General features: G+C 38.8%; 2 protein-coding genes across 2 annotated transcripts; both read left to right on the forward strand.

Moving 5' to 3' along the window:
- Positions 1 to 1,980: 1,980 nt before the first annotated feature.
- On the forward strand, positions 1,981 to 3,557 carry LOC107553910 (neurofilament medium polypeptide-like). Its single transcript, XM_016236260.1, has 3 exons — positions 1,981 to 2,029; positions 2,852 to 2,928; positions 3,025 to 3,557. Exon 3 carries the CDS (start codon positions 3,025 to 3,027, stop codon positions 3,310 to 3,312), a length of 288 nt encoding a protein of 95 aa, XP_016091746.1. The 5' UTR covers positions 1,981 to 2,029; positions 2,852 to 2,928; the 3' UTR covers positions 3,313 to 3,557.
- Positions 3,432 to 14,525, forward strand: LOC107553904 (NFX1-type zinc finger-containing protein 1-like). Its single transcript, XM_016236253.1, has 13 exons — positions 3,432 to 4,487; positions 4,933 to 5,219; positions 5,470 to 5,708; positions 5,912 to 6,034; positions 6,353 to 6,501; positions 7,267 to 7,410; positions 8,526 to 8,637; positions 9,302 to 9,576; positions 10,333 to 10,472; positions 10,645 to 10,945; positions 11,838 to 11,948; positions 12,876 to 12,971; positions 13,110 to 14,525. The coding sequence occupies exons 1-13, from the start codon at positions 3,432 to 3,434 to the stop codon at positions 14,523 to 14,525; spliced, it is 4,449 nt and encodes a 1,482-aa protein (XP_016091739.1).
- Positions 14,526 to 23,638: the final 9,113 nt, after the last annotated feature.

Consider the following 23,638-nt stretch of genomic DNA (forward strand, 5'->3'; position numbering starts at 1 on the left):
AGAATAGGGATGGGCGATACCCCGTACTGTGTTTTCGATACGATACCGATATTTTTCAAGGCAGTATCGTCGATATCGATACCGATTCGATACTTCTGCACTAAACTTTTAAATTATGAAATGTATTAAATTACTAAATTACTAAGAGTAAAATGGGTAGTGAAAACCACTTAACGCATTTTAACCCATTTAATCCCAAATTTTTCCCAGATATGAAAATATCCAAATGATGCGTCATTAGTAACCCTTTGAAGAAATCAACTTTTTTTTTTTTTGGAAAAGTGTGTGAAAATGTTTTATTTTATGGTCAGTCACAATTGTAGCCGGTGGGATAATGTGTATACTGAATTAACACATTTCTGCAGTCGTAAAAATAGTTATATATATCTTAGCCCAGCTATTTTAAACTGTTTGATCACATTCTAGGGTTACTATTATGCATAAAAACCTTTATACAACACTGATAGGAATACTGAGATCAAAAACAACCATCAACGCATTTCAAAATTGTTACTCTTTTTGTAACATATATCATCACATTTTTATATTAGTGCTACCAGTATTACAACATTAATATTCTAACTTATTTGTAACATTTGAACTTTTGATTTAGCGCAATATTTTGTACTGCCATAAGGGACTGCCAGTGAATGGCTGTTGCATGCATAAAATGCAACCTTTTTGTTCTGACAGTGTATGATTTCTATTAACATTACAGAATAGAACATGATCAATATATCTGTCAACGTTCAATTTAAATAATTGTAATTGCACAAACTATGTAGGCTACAATTTCAATTAGTTTATTGTGAAATAACTCAAACATGTTTATTTCTGTCCTCTGATAAGCATTGTTCAGGGCTGCTGTTCCCAAAAGCTTTAATGCTTTCTTATGATACTTCTGGGAAACGCAGGCCTGTCTGAATGCACTTTTAGAAGTGAGTGAACGTGCTCTTTGATGGATCGGTTCTGTCTTGCAACATTTGCGTGTGTTCAGATGAGCAGGAATAGTTCTATAGATGCGAACAAAGGTTATTAATCCAATTCAATGCATTTGTACGCATTATTATTATTATTGTTAAATAAACAAAAGCACTGGTAAATAAAGCGCACCTTAGTATCGATATGTTTTGTTTGAGTATCGATATACTTTCGGATCGATAAGCCCATCCCTAGTTGAGAACAGCTTCCTCAATTTAAAAACAGGACATGTTTTCTAAGTCTTGCAATGCCTCCTTTTATTCAAGATTTCCTCTTGTATTACAACTAGTATCTCCACAGTCGATCTTTAATCATGTTTGCATGAGTTTTGCACACTTCAAGACTATTTTTTCCCCTTATTTGCTCTGCCAAATGAGATGTAGTGTTGTTGAACAGCACTTTACAGGTCCTGCCACCTCAGCCACACTGTTGCCCAGGCTTGCTTCTGTTTTGCATCTACCTCAATGCATTGCATTCAAAACGCAACATTTCTTCTAGTATGTTTGTTTTGTGAAATGGTCTCAAGCAGGTGATTTCATACAAACACCTTCCTAAAGATACTAGTGTCTTTAAAGATCTAAAAAGATTGGTGTGTTTGCAAACTACTGATCAGTGAATTCAACAACACTACATTTAGGTTTGATGAATTTCAAGTTATGCATACTTCATTTTGACAAACTATAGAATCACTTCTATAATAGTGAGAAACTCCTACTATAATAATAATCATTTTCATTCATCTAAATCGATTCTGTTTCCAGGGAACTGTTTACTGATGTGACCAATGCACTATGTCAGAGTTTTGGACTCGAAACCCCAATACTGGGATGCATCGCTTGTGACAACTTACCCCGCTCTCACCTATTGCGCATGTCTGTAAATCTCTCCACGGTAACCGAGTCTTTTTTCCGTTCGTCACTTTCGGTTCTGACTCAGAGAAACCGGCTGACGGTCCGCCCACAGCCTCGAGAAACGAAACTAAACCGGTAGCTATTTAAAGCCACCGAGGAGAAGAAAGACGCACTAATACTGAAGACACCATAACCAGGTGAGTGCTGAAGATCATATTAAATAAGAATCGCTTTGTTTATACTATTATTTATATTTTATATCTGGTGTCATTTGCTGCTGCTGGTTTTACTCGTCTCAAATAGAAACAGTTTTTTTTTTTTTTTTTTTTTTTAACCTCGTCATTCAATTTTAAAAAAAATTTTAAAAGCAAGAACGCGAATAATATTCTCATTTCACAATATATATTGTAACGGTACAATAAAACATTTAGAAAAAATTATATAAAAACATGTTTAATCGTGAATGTTACATACGCACACACACACACATATATATACATATACATACATAGGCCTACACACACACACACACACACACATATAGGCTATATATATAGTGTGTTGTCCATATCATGCTCTCTAGTCTGTGTTGATAACTACACTGATTTAACTGAAATTTCACAGTGGCAGATCAATAATTCAATAATGTGTCCGGTTCAGATATCAGCTCAATTTGACCAAGCAGACTAATCATATATGAATGTAGGTTCATTGACAATATTTACTTTTCTGAGATAAAGGAAGGATTTTGAAGTTACAGGCTTTTTATGAAAGTTTGTTTGCATGTATGCAACGTTTTAAGAAATGCACTTGCTTACTGTTTTGCAAATGTTAAAGATGATTGAAGAAATGTACCAAAGTGACTGAGAAAAACTAAAATGTATGAAAGTCATTGTATTAGATCCAGGGTTTCAACCAGATAGATGTCCACCTAGAGGGGAGTAAAGGTATATCCGTTATCTACAGAGAGGAATTATTTTCTATTATTTGTTTACTGTATTGGTATAATCGCTCTGCAGATATATTAGAATGGTCAATCCAAGAGGAGGAGGACAGCACAGAGGAAGAGGAGGCTTCAGTGCCCATCAAAGAAGAGGTATAGGTTTTTACCTCTTTACATTGCTTTATTTAACTTGGTCGCTCAGTATGCGTTCTTATTACTTATACACCACAATATCTATTTTTTCAACAGATGGATCTGTGCCTGGTCAAAGACAAGCAAGCAGGTCTCCCAGTCGAAGCAGAGGAAGCAGCAGAGGTGGCCGAGGGGAGGGAAGAGGAGGAAGAGGAGGAGAAGGAAGGGGTCGAGGTCACCAACAAGCCAGTGGAAGTACAAACAGCCAAAGGGAACGATGGCCAGAGGAAATATTTCAAGGTGCAAGAGGAGGAGGAGATGGAAGGGGACGAGGACAGAGGAGAGGAGATAACCAGCACCATCATCAAGGAAAGCCAAGTGGGAACAACACCCACCGCCCTGTGATAAGAGGAGGCCTAACTAATGCATCTTTACACTCTCGAGGGTTTGGGAGACCTGTTCAAGGGCTCATGCATCAACATTATGTAAATTATTTACTTCCAGCTCCTCGCCGTCCTGAAAACATGGGTCACCAACAAGCCAATGAAAGTATGACTGATGGAAGAGTTGGACCACAAGGTGAAGAACCTCAAAGAGGAAGAGTAGAAGCTCAGAGAGGTAGAGGGGGAAATGGAAGAGGAAGAGGGAGAGACGGCACCCCTGAAGTACGCAAGCTGGGGTATAAAACGCTTGAAGGCCTGTTGGAGAAAGAAGCATCCGAAGTGGCCATCACCCTTTCATATAGCACTGGGCTCAAGAATCTGCTTGACGACAATACGATGAGAAGCGACCTGGTGCAGCTGGTTTGTCAAGTTCTCTGCAAGGCCTTTGAGTCTCGAATTGATCGCAAGATCGTGCTGCACTTGGCTGGCATCGTCAAGGACTCTCCGTTTTTCCGTAACGGTCTGCCGTATCATGTGACTGGAATGATGTCGGATTGCGAGCAAGCTCGAAGGGAGCAGTATCCCCAACATTTGAGCAACATCATCAGCCTTCTCTCTGAAGTTCTCAACATGTTTCCGCACAGCTCTATCCAGTCAGTTTCCATGTTGGTGGCTCTTTTGAAACTGACCGTCAACCAGTTGCGTGCCTCTGGTGTGGATATTCTCGACAATACTGATGAAGACTTAGAGAGGGTGCAGGGTTTGGTGGACCATCTCCAGGAAAAATCAAGGGAAGGCACCTTGCGATCAGATAACTACTCCTTCCTGGCAGCAGATGAGGATGCCCCACCTGGGGAAGAAGACTTCAGGACGATGAGCATCTATCCAACCACTGAGGAGTTCCACCTAGACCAGAAGCCATTCCTGAGACCCAACATAATGTCTCAAAGCTTCCCTAACACTCGCATCTATCTAGACACACACTTCAGACTTCTGCGTGAAGATTTCGTGAGGCCGCTGCGAGAGGGTGTCAGGGAGCTCCTGAGTATCCTGCACAGTGAGGCTGTCGATGGAATACCAATGAAAAAGAGGCATTTCGATGACATCAGAGTCTACTATGACACCCGATTGATTTTGCCACTCTGCACACCAATGGGAATTGCCTACAAAGTGCAGTTTAACTCACGGCTTCTTGAGGTAATCACAAACTACAAGTTGTCCGAGAGAACTCTATGTACTCTATAGCTCCCAAACATGTCCTCCTATTAGGGATGCACAATTTGGTTGGTATCAATTTGCCGATATTTTTCTACTCATTTTGGCCGATAACCAATGGCGATACCGATATATTTCCTTTTGTTCTGAAACAACACCAAGTCTCTTCTGTGCAGAGATAATAAACAAATTATTTTTAATTATATATTACACATTAATCAATAAATCTGTAAAAATATAAGAGTATTTCACTTATATGCGAGTTATTAGTCTTATCGGCAAGGCATATCGGCATTTTTTTTTCATATCGAGCCGATGCCGATATTTGCATTTTAAGCCAATATCAGCCGATTCCGATAACATTCTGATAATATTGTGCATCCCTTCCTCCTTCTATAAGTTTATTTCATTGTATCTTCTCTTACAGTTTGTCCGGTGGGAAAATTCCAAACGTTTGCTTTACGGATCCCTTGTCTGTCTCTCCATGGACAACTTCGAAACCTTCCTGTTCGCCACCGTTACCGATCGGGATCCGAAGCTCCTGAAGCAGGGACAGGTGCATCTCTGTTTTTCTTCTGACAGCAGGGCCAGGTTGGCCAGTGTTCAGCCCTCAGACTCCTTCCTTATGGTCGAGACTACGGCTTACTTTGAGGCCTACCGATATGTCCTAGAAGGTCTTAAGGAGCAAAACGAGAACGATGTTCCCTTTCAAAGGTATGCATAATTAAAGTAAATGTGAGTCTTTCTTACTTGGCTGGTTTCTAGAGCATTGCTATATGAATAAAGTATTCCGAATGGTTTTAGAGTGTGTTGTGGTTGCTTGGGTGTTCTAGGTGATTCCTAGGTGGTATTAAGTCAAAAGTACTCACTGCCAAGGCTTTGCATCATCAGTTCCAGGTCTGAACAATAATAATAGTCGTGCTTAACTTGGTAAACACCACACCGCACGTTTTTGTTGTTTTAGGTACATAGTGGAGTGCAACACAGATGTAGATCCTCCAGCTTACCTTCGGGTGGAGGGAAGGTCATATGATCTGTCTAGCATCATGGCAGAAGGACAGAAGAAGATTCCACCCTTTAACCCCTTGACCCCACATGCCTGGCCTGATGAGGAAAAAATGGGTCTTGATGAAAGCCAACTTGAAGCACTTAAACTGGCCTTAACCAATGAACTGGTCATCATACAGGGACCGCCAGGAACAGGTGACTGATCTGTGACTAGAGGTTGCTGTGAACCAATGTAGTACTCTCGAGACCAAGTTGCAAATATGCGCAAAAATTTTAATAATAACAACATAATAGATGCAACCTGTTTCTGGATTGCAAAGACATCTGGTTTTGTTCTGCAAGATTGTTCTTTTTCTAAACTGTAAATGTGAAGATCCTGTTTGTTTTCCTCTTTGCAGGAAAGACGCATGTAGGCCTGAAGATCGCTCGGGCTTTGCTAGAGAACCATGAGGCCTGGTCAAATGGTTGTCCTATGCTGGTGGTCTGCTATACCAATCATGCTCTTGACCAGTTTCTGGAAGGTACGGTGCTAATAACTATATCTGTGTGGTATTTATAAAACCTTGTTGCTTTTTTTTTTAGCTTTTTGTGGATAAAAGCAGGGAGAAACATGGGTAGGTCACAAATGAGATCTCTCAGTTGTTTCTAAGAGCCAACAATAAGATAAAATGGAAGGCAAATAATAAAACATGTCATGTGTCTCAGAAGAGATTTTCTTTTAAGCATTTAAGGGACTTTGAACTTTATGGCTTCTCCAGAGAGTTCATTCTAGTCCAGTAAAGGATAACTCTACAGCTTCATGTATGAAATAATGAGATATTTCATAACTTTTGTCCCAGGCATCCATGGATTTTTAAAAGAGGGCATTGTAAGAGTTGGAGGACGAAGTAACAGTGAAACTCTAAAGCCCTTCGGCCTGAGGGAGCTGACCAGGGCATCAAACTTCCGCAAAAATTTGCCACAACACCTGAGGAGAGCCCATCATGAAGTGAGTCCTCTATTATGGACATAACTCAGATTTCATTATGACATTTGTTTATTTTATTTTATTTTATTTTAGTTTAGTGTATAGTTTATACTAATCTATTATTCCTCAGGACTGTCAATAGAATAAAAATAATTTTGTAACCAGTGTTATTTTAGTATTATTGATATACTGTGGTAATTTTTATAAATATTTTATACTAGTTATTTTTGTTTTCATTTTATTTTTATTTGAAGTTTTAGTAAATTTGTGTTTTGTCATTTTGATATATATATATATATATATATATATATATATATTTTTTTTTAAAAATATGTCTAAATAGAATCAATTTATTTTTTGTTATTTTAGTGCTTTATTTAATCTAAACGAAAATGAGAAATGTTGCCTTAGCACATAGCTGAAATAAAATTTAATTTTATATTAGTTCATTTAATAGTTGCTTGCTATTATTATTATTATTATTATTGTTATTAATGATTTTAGTTTTAGTTAACCATTAAAAACCTGCTGTAAACACTCAGGTTTTGAATAAAAAAGTTTAAATTGACACAAGAGTGAATAAATTATGAAAACCCTCTTTATTTTTGAAACTGTTTCTAAAAAAGCATTAAATATCTGATTGATGTAATGTTTAATATATTAATTAGATGCAACGTTTTTATTAGTAAATCATTCTTGTAAAAATGGCAGAAGACAAATCCAAAAGTTGTCTGAGAACAGTTATGTGCCAGTTATGTTCTAATGGGTTGTGCTGTATGTCCACAGATCTACACACAGATGGAGGCTGCACAGGAGCTCTTAAAGAGACAGTCCGTTCAGCTGGAGTGCAGCTTGCGTGGCGTCCTTAAAGAAGACTTCCTGGAGAATTACATCTCTTCTCAGCACTGGGCCAGTCTGTGTCTACAGCCAGTGAGTGCCACACACACACGATGGCTCTGAAACGCTTTGCCACAGCTATCAGACATGCCATTCATAAATAGTGTATACAGGTCACGATGAAGCTATATTTTGCAGTATGATATTTTACCCTGAACATCTGAGCTAAACAACGGCACAAGCTAGTATGCCGTTTGATTTGATTCACTTTCGTCAATTATAATCAGACAATCATTCTTTAAACAGTGTAGTATGTTGCAATTCCCAATGAGACTGCATTTGGCATTCAGCAGCTGTGAATTTCAGACCTATAAATCTACTGTATCGTATCTGATATGCAAATTTCTAAGGCCTTTAAATTATCAACACAATCAAAACTTAGCTGTAAAACCTGTTACACAAAACCTGCTGCTCACAATCAACTCTGTGCCTTCTGTTGTCTGATTGGTAATTTATACTTTTAGTGTAATTGTACAAACATCCAGCTTCAGCTGGTGCTTCTCTTGTTTTTAAAGATTCCTTTAAATCCACCAATTGCACCAAGTTTCATATTTTTGCTCAGTTTCGGCCTCTGAATAAAACAGCAGTTTTCCCCCCCATATTCACACTATATCATACTACATGTGACCCTGGATCGCAAAACCCAGTCATAAGGGTCCATTTTTCGAAATTGAGATTTATGCATCATAAATAAGCTTTCCATTGATGTATGGTTTGTTAGGATTGGACAATATTTGGCCGAGATGCAACTATTTGAAAATCTGGAATCTGAGGGTGCAAAAAATCTAAATATTGGGAAAATCATCTTTAAAGTTGTCCAAATGAAGTTCTTAGCAATGCATATTACTAATCAAAAATGAAGTTTTGATATATTTACGGTAGGAGATGTACAAGATATCTTCATGGAACATGATCTTTATTTAATATACTAATGATTTTTGGCATAAAAGAAAAATCTATAATTTTGACCCATACAATGCATTGTTGGCTATTGCTACAAATATACCCCAGCGACTTAAGACTGCTTTTGTGCTTCAGGGTCACAATATGAACAATAAAAGCCTGTATCAAATATGATAGGCAAACCTGAAATATGTACATATGATTGTACTCAATAATTAGCAAAATCTTCTTTCCTTCTGTGTTAGGTGTTAGATGGATTTGAGAGTGTGGGGAAAAATAAGCCTTCAATGATAGCGGAGTGGCTCGGCATCGGATTCTGTGGTTTTTTGCAGGGGTCACAACCAACAGGTGGAGCGGGTGAGAGACTAATAGACTAACAACATTCATTTTTATGCTCTGTATGTGGTCAGATAAACTGTGGATTGAAAAATACTCCACATCATCATTAAAGTTCAGTTCTTTCAGCGCATGCTCGTTAAAGAAAGGAATGGCTGTTTTGTGGGATTTCCTTCATTCTTTAATGCACAATGATTTTCTCTCACCACTGAGATGCAGTATTTATTATCATTTATTAATTGATGCAACAACTGCCAAACTATTTATAAGACAAAGTATTCTGCATTACCTAGTTATTGGCATAAATACAGTGCCAGTATAATATTTTTTTCTGCAGCTCATCAGAGCCTCCTGCTGATTGAGGCCTAGTCTGTGTCTCCACTTGTGATCAGTTTTCATGACCAAGCACATCATTAAAATAAACCATTTTATTTTTGCATGTTGATAAAGCACAAAAAAACTTAAATGTTGGATGTGCTTCACATCTGTGTCCCGATATGTTGATTTTAAGCAAACTAGAGATATTTTCTTAAGTTTTGTGCAAGCTGAGAAGGTGGTTTTTCAATGTTGTTTGAAATCAGGACATATAAAGGCTTACATTACTAATCTGCTATGACAATAAACGTATGCCAGAAGAATAAATGGCAAATTCAGCATTGCAATCCTTTCTCGCTTTCTTTCTCAGAGGCGGCAGATGAAGACGGGGCACAGCTGGAGGATGAGGAACTGATAGATATCGATGAAGAGGCGGATCTGATCCAGGCCGAGAGGATAGTGGTGGATGCGGAGCACGGGGATAAAGACTGGAAAAAGCTGAGACGAGAAGAGAAAAACATCGCTGACATGGCTGAGTTGATGCTGGCTATGAACCTGAATTATGCTGAACCACAAGAACCAGCCCAGGCCCAGGCTCAGGTCCAGAGTCAGGCTCAGAATCAGACTGAAGAAGAGGAATGGCAGGTATGAGAATTCATGCATTATTTAATCATTTATATTGGATTGAAAACAGTTTACATTATATTCATAAAAATGTACACACACACACACACACATAAACAAACAGTTATGACAATCATTTTAAAATTAATTAATTATTCCATTTAAATTATATTATTTAGAATTATTAATATAAGGTAAACTTTTTATGAGCTGATATTAATTGAGATTACATGGAACTCGTTGAAAAATGCATTTGTAACGGTGCAGGACTATTTAAAACAAACTGAAGATGGTAAACGTCAATTACATTTTTTTTTTTAAAAGAATTTTAATGGATTTAAAAATGAATGTTATAATTATTCTTTTGATGTAGGTCTCAGACTTTTGTTTATTTAAATTTTAAATCTAAAAAATATAACATCGTATTTATACTTAAAATGTAAAGTATGAACATTTTAACTTGGAATATCACTCAGCATCATGTTGTTCTGAACACGTTTCTTTCTAATGTGGAACATAAAAGATGTTCAGCGTAAACTTCATGCTGCTTTTTTGCATGCAATGAACATGAATGGTTTCCTATGGTTGTCAAACTAAAAAAAAAAGCATCATACAAGCCAGGGTTATGCAAGAATTTAAATGACCTGTTTTACTTGGAAATGTTACACTGTAAAAGAAAAATGGTGAAATTTCATGTTGATTGTAAGGCATTGCTGTGCACCATGAGTGTGTTGTTGTGATGAGCTCGGTGCTACTTTTCTGCTGATGTGTGCCTAGGTGCAAGGCCACCAGAAGAAAAAAATGAAGCAAATGGCTAAAAAAGAGCTGAGGAAGACTTCAGCCATGAGTGTGGAAGAAGAAAGACAAATCAGGGATGTGTGGATCCTCAGTCTGAAAGACAGATGGAGACTGTATCGGTAAGACACACACACTCACACACACACACACACACACATTCCCTGCACTAGATGGCAGCATTCACCTACAAACTTCTTTATGCCACTCCAGTGAACTAACAAGATTTAAAATGTAAAATATAAACCAGCTATATTAGATTCATGTTATAAACATCTTTGTTTTCTCCTTCAGTCTTTGGGTTTTGCGCTACCGGAGTTATCTTCGCACTGAGGCCCTTGCCTCTGAGAAGGAGTATCAGGACGCAGCGGAGCGGCTCAATGAAATCCGCCGTCGTGAGGATCTGTGTGTGCTGCAACAGGCTCGGGTCGTCGGTATGACCACCACAGGAGCGGCTAAATACAGACAGGCTCTGCAAGAGCTGCAGCCCAGACTGGTGATCGTAGAGGAGGCGGCAGAGGTGTTGGAGGCACACACCATCACCACCCTCAGCAAAGCCTGCCAGCACCTCATACTGATCGGAGATCACCAACAGGTAGAAAGCACTTCAGTTATTTTAAATATAATAATATGAAATATTTATGAAATAAATATTTAGTATGCTGCATAAACAACCCACTAGATGGCAGCATTCACCTACAAACTTCTTTATGCCACTCCAGTGAACTAACAAGATTTAAAATGTAAAATATAAACCAGCTAGATTAGATTCATGTTATAAACATCTTTGTTTTCTCCTTCAGTCTTTGGGTTTTGCGCTACCGGAGTTATCTTCGCACTGAGGCCCTTGCCTCTGAGAAGGAGTATCAGGACGCAGCGGAGCGGCTCAATGAAATCCGCCGTCGTGAGGATCTGTGTGTGCTGCAACAGGCTCGGGTCGTGGGTATGACCACCACAGGAGCGGCTAAATACAGACAGGCTCTGCAAGAGCTGCAGCCCAGACTGGTGATCGTAGAGGAGGCGGCAGAGGTGTTGGAGGCGCACACCATCACCACCCTCAGCAAAGCCTGCCAGCACCTCATACTGATCGGAGATCACCAACAGGTAGAAAGCACTTCAGTTATTTTAAATATAATAATATGAAATATTTATGAAATAAATATTTAGTATGCTGCATAAACAACCATGATGACGGTATGACCACCACAGGAGCGGCTAAATACAGACAGGCTCTGCAAGAGCTGCAGCCCAGACTGGTGATCGTAGAGGAGGCGGCAGAGGTGTTGGAGGCACACACCATCACCACCCTCAGCAAAGCCTGCCAGCACCTCATACTGATCGGAGATCACCAACAGGTAGAAAGCACTTCAGTTATTTTAAATATAATAATATGAAATATTTATGAAATAAATATTTAGTATGGTGCATAAACAACCATGATGATTCTATGTGTTAACGCATGTCTTTATGCATTTTAATCTGCGCAGTTGAGGCCTAGTGCAACAGTGTACGACCTTGCGAAGAATTTCAATCTGGAAGTGTCGATGTTTGAGAGGCTTGTCGGAGTCAACTTTCCATTTGTGCGCCTTAACTACCAGGTTAGTTTCTGTAAAATCGCATCAGCCATTTAAGGGTAGCACTTTATTTTACAGTCCTGTTCCGCATGTACATACTATGTACTTGTTATAGTAATTAAAATAACTGGGTAATATCTGGGAATTAACCCTGAGGTACTAACTAACTAGGTACTAACCCTGAACCTAACCCTCAACCTAATCAAAATTTCCTGATAATTTACTCACCCTTATGTCATCCAAGATGTTCATGTCTTTCTTTCTTCAGTCGAAAGGAAATTAGGGGTTTTGAGGAAAACATTCCTGGAATTTGCTCCTTATAGTGGACTTCAATGGGGATCAATGGTTGAAGGTCCAAATTGCAGTTTCAAATTGCAGAGGAATTAGGGTCTTATCAAACGAAACTATCATCATTTTCTAAAAAAATTTATAAAAATGTATTTACTTTTTAACCAAAAATGCTTGTCTAATTCCTCGGCTGGGATTGTGTAGAGCCCACTGATGCTGCATTTAAACTGCAATTTGGACAAATCCAGGAATGTTTTCCAGAAAAACCTAAATTTCTTTTCAACTGAAGAAAGAAAAACATGACCATCTTTGATGACATAGGGGTGAGTAAATTATCAGGAAATGTTTAATTCTGGAAGAGTCAACCAATCCTTCAACCTATGTAGTTACCTTATATTATCAGTACTTTCTTAGGCAAGAACACTGTAAGTATAGGTAAGTGCACATACTGTAAAATAGTGTAACCCCTAACCCATGTAGTTATTATTATCAGTACTTTCAAGAAAGAACACTATAAGTATAGGTAAGAGCACATATTAAAAATAAAGTGTAACTCATTTGATTTCATATATACTGATGTCAGTCATTTTTCTAGTGAATCGTGTGCTAAAGCAACATAAACAACAATCCTGTTCTGTTTATTTCTTTTTCAATGCATTCTAGCATCGCATGAGGCCAAGCATCGCTCGACTGTTGACTCCTCATATCTATGAAACTCTGGAAAACCACCCTTCTGTGCTTGAGTATGACAATGTTAAGGTAAGTCATTTAAGCAAATACAATTGCACAACCTTTTATTATAGTATTACATCAGCCCAGGCAGATACTTATCGCAGTTTGCTAAAAAGTAAATGATGTACTATTATTTACTTGACACCTGCATCTTATGGTCTACAGGGGCTTTTGACAAATCTCTTTTTCGTGGATCATTGTCACTTTGAGGAAGAGATTAAGGATGGACGGAGTCACCAGAACCCTCATGAGGCTCAGTTTGTTGTCGCGCTTTGCCGCTACTTGCTGCTCCAGGGCTACAAGGCTTCCCAGATCACCATTTTGACGACCTACACCGGACAGCTTCACTGTCTGCGTAATCTCATGCCCTCTCTGAAGTTCGCTGGAGTCAAAGTCCATGTCGTTGACAAATATCAAGGGGAGGAGAACGACATTATCATATTGTCTCTGGTGCGCAGCAATCTACAGAGGAGAGTTGGCTTCCTGAACATATCAAACCGTGTATGCGTTGCCCTTTCTCGTGCTAAGATGGGTCTCTATTGTATCGGAAATATGGAAATGCTCAGCTCCGTTAAGCTGTGGAGCAACATTCTTCACACTCTGAGAGAGCAAGGACAAGTGGGTCGTGCTTTGACGCTGAGTTGTCAGAACCATCCGGATAAACAGATCCATGTGTCCTGCAGTGAGGACTTCAAAGGTGCTCCTGAAGGGGGCTGCGATCAGCCCTGCGATTATCGCCTGGACTGTGGCCATGTCTGCACCCGTATGTGCCACCCATACGATGCTGAGCACAAGAAATACAAGTGCACCAAGGACTGCCCTAAGGTGCTTTGTGAGCTGGGCCACAGATGTACACGTCGCTGTCACCAAGAATGCGGTAAATGCCAGGTACGCGTAGACAAGATAATTCCGTCATGCAAGCACAATCAGAAGGTGCCTTGCCACCAAGACCCTGAAACATTTGTCTGCCAAGAGCCTTGCCAAAAGACCCTCCCATGCGGCCATCCCTGCAAGGCAACTTGTGGAGAGTCCTGCACCACTCAATGCATGGTAAAAGTTGAAATGCAGTTGAAATGTGGACATATGCAGGAAGAACCGTGCTACATTTCCAGAGACCACAAAAGAGAGCCAAACTGTAGATCTAAATGTGGCACCACCTTGAAATGTGGCCATCCTTGCCCGGGAACTTGCTATGGATGCTGTCAAGGTCGCCTGCACAAAGCATGCACCCACAAATGCCAAGAAACCCTTGTGTGTTCTCATCGGTGTCGGGAGCCTTGTGTGAGAGATTGTCCACCATGTTCGGTTCGCTGCGAGAACCGTTGCATCCACAGCGCCTGCATGAAGACTTGCGGTCAGCCTTGCGCCCCTTGCAACGAACCCTGTGAATGGCAGTGCCCTCACCACAGCTGTACCAAGCTGTGTCACGAACCATGCGACCGTCCACCTTGTTCTGTTCCCTGTAACAACACCTTGCCCTGTGGACACCGCTGCATAGGTCTGTGCGGAGACCCTTGTCCCAAAAAGTGTCGCATTTGCCATAAGGATGAGGTCACGGAGATCTTCTTCGAACAACAGTGATAAAATAAGCACTCTGTGGTTGTTTTTATAACGTATTGTATATATTATCGAAATCAGTCTCATAAAATAGATGTGGTCCTGAATGCTGGATCCTGATTGGTCAATATGGCTAATGTACTTAAATGTCCTTGATCCAGATGCGCTAACATACACAATTAAATCACCAACGATTAACAGTAGCCTACATGTTATAAACTGTATACGCTCACAGAAAAAAATAGCACTTAATAAAATCATGTTTTAATGAAAATGTGTGTCGTTAATGGTTTAAAATGGTAACTTTCATAAAAGCAACTTGGCCTTTATAGCTAATGCTTTTGGTTTGAAGTATATACTAATGTTCGTCTTTGGCTTGATTTCACTAGGTGGCAGCAGTGTAACGTCAATAACTCTCAGCAACAAAGTCAGCATACATGTGTGCTTTCCATAACCCAAGCTGTGCTTTCTCTCATGTACGGTCTGACTCTGACCTGCATCAAGAAACACACTGGTCTCTGTCAACTTCAGCAGGTTTATTCTCTGCTGATATCTGCCTAATAATAAAGCATTACCTGAGCTCTCAGCCTAAATTACAGAGCGAGTCCAGAGGCTAGTCTGTGAGCGGCTGGGATGGCTTCCATTTAGGCTTCCCAACAGCTTACATCAGTTCATTATGTGATGAATGTCGTCCTGTCATAACATAAACCCAAATGCAAAGTCGGGTTAACATAAAATATCGAAGAAGATGCAGATTATACTTGATTTGCTCATGTCAGATTAAAAATGTGACACGAGAGTCAAAATTGTTGCTACTGCCTGCTAAATGACCAATAACTGCATCTTGTTTACTCCTCAAAGCCTATTTTTACTCTCATTTCATGCTTGGTGAGTGGAACCTAGTTAGCAATATTATGCCCTGCACATTTCTGTTCATTAGCTTTTAAAAACATTCTGGAATTATAACAACAGTGATAAAATAAGCACTCTGTGGTTGTTTTTATAACGTATTGTATATATTATCGAAATCAGTCTCATAAAATAGATGTGGTCCTGAATGCTGGATCCTGATTGGTCAATATGGCTAATGTACTTAAATGTCCTTGATCCAGATGCGCTAACATACACAATTAAATCACCAACGATTAACAGTAGCCTACATGTTATAAACTGTATACGCTCACAGAAAAAAAATAGCACTTAATAAAATCATGTTTTAATGAAAATGTGTGTCGTTAATGGTTTAAAATGGTAACTTTCATAAAAGCAACTTGGCCTTTATAGCTAATGCTTTTGGTTTGAAGTATATACTAATGTTCGTCTTTGGCTTGATTTCACTAGGTGGCAGCAGTGTAACGTCAATAACTCTCAGCAACAAAGTCAGCATACATGTGTGCTTTCCATAACCCAAGCTGTGCTTTCTCTCATGTACGGTCTGACTCTGACCTGCATCAAGAAACACACTGGTCTCTGTCAACTTCAGCAGGTTTATTCTCTGCTGATATCTGCCTAATAATAAAGCATTACCTGAGCTCTCAGCCTAAATTACAGAGCGAGTCCAGAGGCTAGTCTGTGAGCGGCTGGGATGGCTTCCATTTAGGCTTCCCAACAGCTTACATCAGTTCATTATGTGATGAATGTCGTCCTGTCATAACATAAACCCAAATGCAAAGTCGGCACTTTCTGCACAGGAACACAGGGTGGGGTGGAGAAGCGACAAAAACTGTTGTGTCAGGATGCGAAGGAAAAGCAAGCAGGAGTTTAAGCATATTTCTGAGGGACAGTATTTACAGCCGGTGATTTTATAGGCCGGAAAAAAGCAAGTGAAGCAAAATGCAACAATTTCTTGTGTCTTTTTTTGGCGTTAGTTTAATGCTTCACGAGTGCCTAAGAACATCCCTTAACTGTGGTAAAAATCAATCTTTCAGTGCTTTATTGCTTTTGTACAACGGCGGCAGCAGCAATACGATAAAAGACAGCAATGTTCAATAAATCACTGAGCGATGATAACAAAAGTTGTTTTGCTAATTAATATAATTGATTCATTTTGCTGTACAGCATTTACTGTTGATCAACACAACATTTTGGCAGCTTTATGCATAATTGGCGTGAAGTTACGGTTTCCAGGAGTCAGCTTTTCAATGGCTTCACGCTCATCTGCTCATTATGGATGTGACTTTTATTTTCTGTTTGAATTCAAGGACAGATAAGGACAGGACCCGAGTCTGACGCATGATTGGGGGAGGGATCGAGCATCTATGCATGATTGTTCGTCACAACGAGTCATTGTGTTTAATGGAGAGGATCGTTTAAGTGTCACACACATACAGATGAGCACACGCTAACTCCTGCCGTCCACCCTGAGTGCTAACGCAATTAGAGTTCAAGTACCTCAGTATATGCAAATAGAGAAAAACATGTTACAGCACCATAGAAGAAAAGTAGGGTTCTGGTAGAATTTGGGACATGTTGAATATGATTCCAGGTGCTCAGAACAAAAAAAATATCATGGTACTATGAGGTTTTTTTAAATTTATTTTAAAAGTAGTGCCATGGTATATAACAGGGTTTGCCAGACATGGGTTTGTTAGATTCTCATAATAATGGCAATACAAAATTAAAAGAAATAATAATAAAAAATAATTTAATAAAAAAAAAAATATATATATATATTTAAACCAAATGAAATGTAGTTATTAACCATTATAAAATAAATAAAATTATACTACAGGATTTTTAATTTTGCAAAACGAAAATCAAACAAAAAATCAAATACAAAACGTTTTAAATTTATGCATACATTTATTTACCATTTATGCACACTTAACACTGGAATTGCTAGTTTGCCACGATTTACTTGCTTGAGCTACATACATATAATGTAATATTCCAAAATAAGTTATTTAATTATATATTATGTTTATTATATTACTTGAGTAAAACAAAAAAGCTGGACAACTCTGGTATACTGTATATGGTAATCATTCAGTAAGAAGGTATATTTATGATATCATACATATACCATGGTATGAACCAGTTCCATTTTTATTAGCTCAGCTGGAGAATTTGAAGAGAAAAAAAAAAATGTTTAATGCAGACTTTGCTGTCTTAGAAAATCTGAGCACACTTAGAGACATTTTTGAGATTTCTTCTGAAATTCTAGAGATTCCTGCTGTCTTTAAAATTTTGAGGCCTGAAGTCTCGATTTGTTCTCCATTTAGCCTCATTGCTTTCTAGGAGAAACTATTGGATAAAAATAGCTCTCATTTGCAATCCGTGATTCTCGGGGAAGTAGTGGTTTATCTGTTCAATGACTGCAAATTGTTCTCACTGTTAGCATCAGTAGATGTGCACGTCATTATGATATCTGCGGCTGTTTTCCGCATTACATTTATCAAACCCGCCTGGTTGGAACGAACTGATTAAAATTTCATTGGGCCCTGTGGTGACCAGTTATATGCTTTCCTGAAATAATGTGCATGTGGATGTGTAAATGTAAGGTTACAGCTTCGCCATGAAAGCATATGAAAGCCTTATTCACTCTTGACTTGTTCTGTATGTGTGCTCGCCCGGCTCATTTCAGTGCCAGCCACTTTTGTGTCCTGCAGTATGGCTGCTTTAATGTTGGATTATACGTCCTTTGAACAGTCACAGATTCATGTTCAAAAGGAGGTTTGTCGTGTAACGAGGTGTAATCGTAAGTGGAGTCTTGGAGTGTCTTATGAAACATGGAAAAATTTCTGAACTTTTAATCATGTAATTACCAATGGTAACAGTACAGGGGAAGAAAAAGAAAAAAACTGTGGCTAAAAGATTAACTTGCTTAATACTAGGTTCTGTCATTCCAAATGATTTTTTTTCTCCACCATCTTGTTTATTTTTCCCATGAGCTTGGTGCAATGCATTCTGGGTGTAAAAATACTCCTGTCAAAAGGTTAACTCTTATTTTTCTTCCAATAGACTAGAGATGATACACTTAATTCCTCACTCCCTGTTGAACTGATTTCACTTTGGCTCACGTTCTTGTCTTTTATCTAGACCAGTTCTCTGGTGCCTCACCTCTTTGTTGGCACCGGTTCTGCCAGTGTATTTTGAAAAACCACTGCCAATTACAGACTCAGCAAAGCATGCTTTTAATAAGCCTTGTTTGCCATGTGAAAAAAAACATGCATCAACATGTTTTTTTGTGAGAGGAGCGACTTCGAAAGTTGCAATTAAAATCTTGCGAAGCTGTAAGATGAGAATCAAGATGAATAAGACTAATATTTTTGGTCCCTCAAAGGACATTAAGATACATTGTAGCGCCAAGGACAAGTTGTAATTGCAAGTTTAAATGTAGATCTTTTTCTTTTCTATATTTTTGGGAGATAAAGTATCTTCTTAAGATGCAAAACATGAGTCTTGTATTGTAGCCATTGCTATTCAATTGCTAAGGTGTTCTGTATGGTTTTTAGTGCATTATTATTCAGTTATTAGTCCAGGACCCACAAGTCTCTGTGATCATCTTGTTTGTATATTTGGCTCAGATCTCTCCTTCAATTGCATCTGTGGGATTTTTCACGTTTTAATTATCCAGCAGGTGAGAAATCATTAGTCTAGTTACTTAGAATACTAATATTGATGCTTGGCTTAGAAAATGCAACTAAGATCTCTAAGTAAAATCTCTGCTTTTTGTCTTTCAAAAACTTGACAAGAGACGTTTGCGATTGATAGTATGTTTGACAAACTGGCTGTATTTGCAGAAGTCTTTGTAACTGTAAGTTATGCTCTGCATATTGCATTACTTTACATTTCTTTAACCAGAATGACTCTCTTTCTAAGATGTTAGAAGCTTGACAGGTTTGACACGACCAGTTGAGCTTCATTTGCAACAAGGAAAACCCTCAGGTACGTGGAATCCATCAGACCTGAACACTGCGAATTACACACAGATAATTTGAGACTGAGACTCACACAGATACATGAGTCTTTCACATAATAATGATGAAAAGTGGTGCAATTGTACAGCTAATTGTTTTTTTAAGTCACTAGAGATGCACGCTTTACTCAGTGCATTGAGTTCCTCTGTGGTCATTCAGAAACAATGCCCGAATGTGATTTAACAGGCCATTTTAAATGTAAATGCAGTTTTGTTCATCATACGATGCATGCCTCTCTCATGACATGTAAATAAAATCCAGCATCTTTTTGCCCAGGTAAGCATATTTACTCAGGTGTGATTCTAAACTGATTTGAATAAATGTATGAAACTCAATTTCACCTAATGGCGGCTCACTGTTCGAGCACCTGCGGTTGAGTTAGTGAGTGACATTAAGTCGTTTTGCTGCGCTGGCCTGAGAAATGCTTCATAACTCTGGATTCAATTCAGCATTTTCAATATGACAACATATGTGCTTTTTTGAAATAGGCAATTATGTGTGCGGGCACTTCACATTTAATGAAACATGAACAAGAAACTGCAGCTAATGAGAAGCAATTCTCTTCCTTATCATTTCAAACCGCGTCAGTTTACTGGAGTACGTAACGGCTCATGTAACAGTATGGTAATTATTTATCATACTGTTCATTCACACTGTTCATCATTCATCATCGTACAGTATTTATCCAAAATATCCAAACTTGCATTGAAAAATGAAGTATTTTTCATATATATATATATATATATATATATGTGTATATATATATATATATATATATATATTGCACATACATTACGTTATGAGGGCTTTTTAAAATCTGTTTTATTGGTAGTTTATAGAAGTAGTATCACAGCTCTCCTTAACAAGCTGATGATTTGATGTATTGTAAAGGTATCATCTTAGCTTGAACAATAGAAATGCTTCTGCTTGCCTTTGTACCGGATATGATTGTCATCTCAGGTTTGACACAGAAGCGTCCGTGCCTTAATTTAACCTGCCACCATTTGAGTCATGCGTTAAAAGACATCCGTGCACTATATAACACTACGAAAGCCATTCTGTTTGAAAAGAGACCCGAAAATCTTGGCATGCCACATTGGCCGACGTTGCAACGTGCCAAGTGTACTGAATGGACGTTTGGCAGCGAGCGGGGGGGCGTCTGACAGCCTGCTTTTATATGCCTGTGTAGCTGCGTGATTTGTGCTCTGCCAAAACCATCGATCCACTCCAAATTAGAACAATTACTGCCGCCTCGCCTTCCTTTTCCCCTGCCTTTCATTAAAAACGGCTCTGTCGATAGCACTGTTTATGTCAGGATTAATGTGCTGCCGACCTGACAGGATGTCATTATGTGATTATTTCATCTTGGGCTGGCAGAAGGAAAAGAATAAGGATGAATCTGAAAAATTATTGTTAAAAATGATGTTTTGTTTCACCTGGCACCTTGAGAACTTCCTTGAACGAACATCGGCCTGCATGTCTTCAGCCAAAACAGGTGATTTCCTATAGCAGCGGTTTGCAAACTCTTTATTGGGAGTTGCATATACATAGCATATTTCATGTAATGCAGTTGTTTAATTATGCAATGCAATGCAAATGTTTAATAACCCTCATTGCATTGCAGCTTAAACCCATGTAGTCTGGGTTTTCTTTTTTGTCCTCTTGTTTTATTTGTGGTTTTTGAGTATGAGGGTGTCACACAACACATCCATGTTGACATCTGTCTGATCCAGTGAGTGTCTGCCAAGTGACAGATGAATTTTGTGCAAGAAAACTTTTTGATTTGAGTATGTTAGGATAAATGATTTTTGACATTGACAGCAAATGGCATGTGAAGTGTTTCTCCTCTCCTTTAAAAGTCTATTTATTTTGCCAATTAAATTATATGGTTACTTGAATTTTTTTGTTTGCTCAGTTGTTCCCTGCTGATTTTAGGTGGGATAATTTCAGTCAATCAGGATCAGCTGGCAGGAAAGTTTGGAAGAAGCCTCCTTGCGATTCCTATTAGATTCAATTCCATCAGGATCCAACACCAGCAGGTGGCAGGTCTCGGATATATGAATTAAAGAGCTTTTCTTGTGCTCGAAATCTGCTGTGAAATGGGTTAATTTAAGAGAAAAAACTATTTTGGGGACCTTTCGGTGAACAGTTCTTAAAAGAACCATTTTTCTAAAACATTTTTATTATCTTATAACCTTATACCTAACAACCTTTTTTGCAATTGAAACGTTCCATGGATGTTAAAGGTTCTTCACTGAACCGTTGATGGCAATGACGCTTTATAACAGTAGTCATGGATCAAGTACCTTCTTCAATGTAAGTATGTTGGATTTTTCCACCTGTTTTATCAATCTTGTCATTCTTCAGGCATCACTTAGAAATGTACTAGCACATCTTTGCAAAAACACTGAATAAGAACACTTGGGTATTTTTTGCAGTGTGGGAAATCTACCAGGTTTTTTGGATATAAAATGAGTAGGAAAGGATGAAACTGAAAGTGTTTAGAATTGTATTCGTTTCCCTGGTGTGTATCTGGTCAGGCCTTGAAGTGAAACGTCAGAGTGTATAAGTCCATTCTCATGAACACTTTCACAGGCTGTTGGTGCTTATGAGGAAAAACTGCATGCAGAGGTGTTACTGTATATGCCTGTGAAGCCAGAAAATCAACAAGGACTGTCAATTTAACAAGTTAAAGGAGTTCACCCAAAAATTTGCAGATAATGTTCTCACCCTCAGGCCATCCAAGATGTAGAAGACTTTGTTTCTTTATGGGACTAGATTTGAAGAAATTTAGCTCTACATGCAATGGATGCTCGGCAGCGAATGGGTGCCGTCAGAATGAGAGTCCAAACAGCATAAAAGCATCACAATAATACACAAGTAATCCACACCACTCCAGTCCATCAGTTAATGTCTTGTGAAGCCAAAAGCAGCTTCCATCATTAAGATGTTTTTAACTTCAAATAATTCTGGCCAAAAATATGAGTGCATAATCCATAATAACGCTTACTCCAGTGAAAAAGTTAATCTCCTGTCATCTACCCACATATTTGTTTCGACTCTTTTGGCTTGTAAACAGTGTTTGATCTGTGCATCCGTGCGTCTTTCTCTCCTTATTCAGACCAGAACACTTTTCACTGGAGGAAGCGTTATTATGGATTATGGACTCAAGGTTTTAGTTAAAACATTTTTATGATGGATTTGTTTCAGCTTTCGTCTTCTCCAGATGTTAACTGATTGACTGGAGTGCTGTGGATTACTTTTGGATTATTGTGATGTTTTTATCAGATGTTTGGACTCTCATTCTGACGGCACCCATTCACTGCAGAGCATCCATTGCTGAGACACTGATGCAATGCTATATTTCTACAAATCTGATGAAGAAACAAACTCATCTACATCATGCATGACCCGAGGGTGAGCACATTTTCAACAAACATCCTTTATTTATTTATTTTTCATAAACTTTTCTTTTAGGCTTTGAAAATAATGCACTTTCTAAAAATAAAAAAAGCTCTTGTTTCTTCAAATCATCCTTTGTGTCTGTTACTTTGAATGCAGCTACAAAGCAGAGCAGGTTATGAAGCTCCTCGATCCTCAGCAGGGAATTTCACGGCGTGAAACAAAAGGCTGGCACACGCAGACCTCTGGTTTTGTCGTGGCATGTTGCATATGCCTTCCTGTACAGGAGCGTGTTCTTCTCTCTGAAATCAACTGAGCGAGGTGCCCTGCGCCCGCGGGTTCCTGCCCACCGTGGTGAATGAATTTCGACAGCTGCACGGCCATAGATAGTCACATTGTGTCATGACAGAGCAGGGGCCAAAGAGAGGGAGGAATACAGGAGAGGTAGAGCCTCTTGCTGCTGACCTGAGATCTGTCAAAGCCCCTTCAGCCTGCTGTGGCAACACGTCAACAACATCTGCTAACAATCTGCCTACAATTAGTCAGATGCCCGGGAAGGTTTCGTCAGGTGACACCTGTTCATTCTGACATCGCAGGAGGACACGTTCTGGCAGAGGGCCGAATTAAACACACCGATTTCTGCTAAAATACAGAAAATAGTGCAGTGTCTCATCTGTTGAAGTGAAAGTCAACCTGACATCACAAGCTTTTTTTAATATATGCTCCTGCTCCTGTGTATGATTCATCTGTGCACATAAAATCGCTCGTAATCTTTCATCAAAATGTAATAACTTGCTCTGAAATGTTCCTTTTCAG

This window comes from Sinocyclocheilus grahami, unplaced genomic scaffold, assembly GCF_001515645.1.
Source record: "Sinocyclocheilus grahami isolate Dianchi unplaced genomic scaffold, SAMN03320097.WGS_v1.1 scaffold485.1, whole genome shotgun sequence".
Classification (NCBI taxonomy): Eukaryota; Metazoa; Chordata; class Actinopteri; order Cypriniformes; family Cyprinidae; genus Sinocyclocheilus; species Sinocyclocheilus grahami.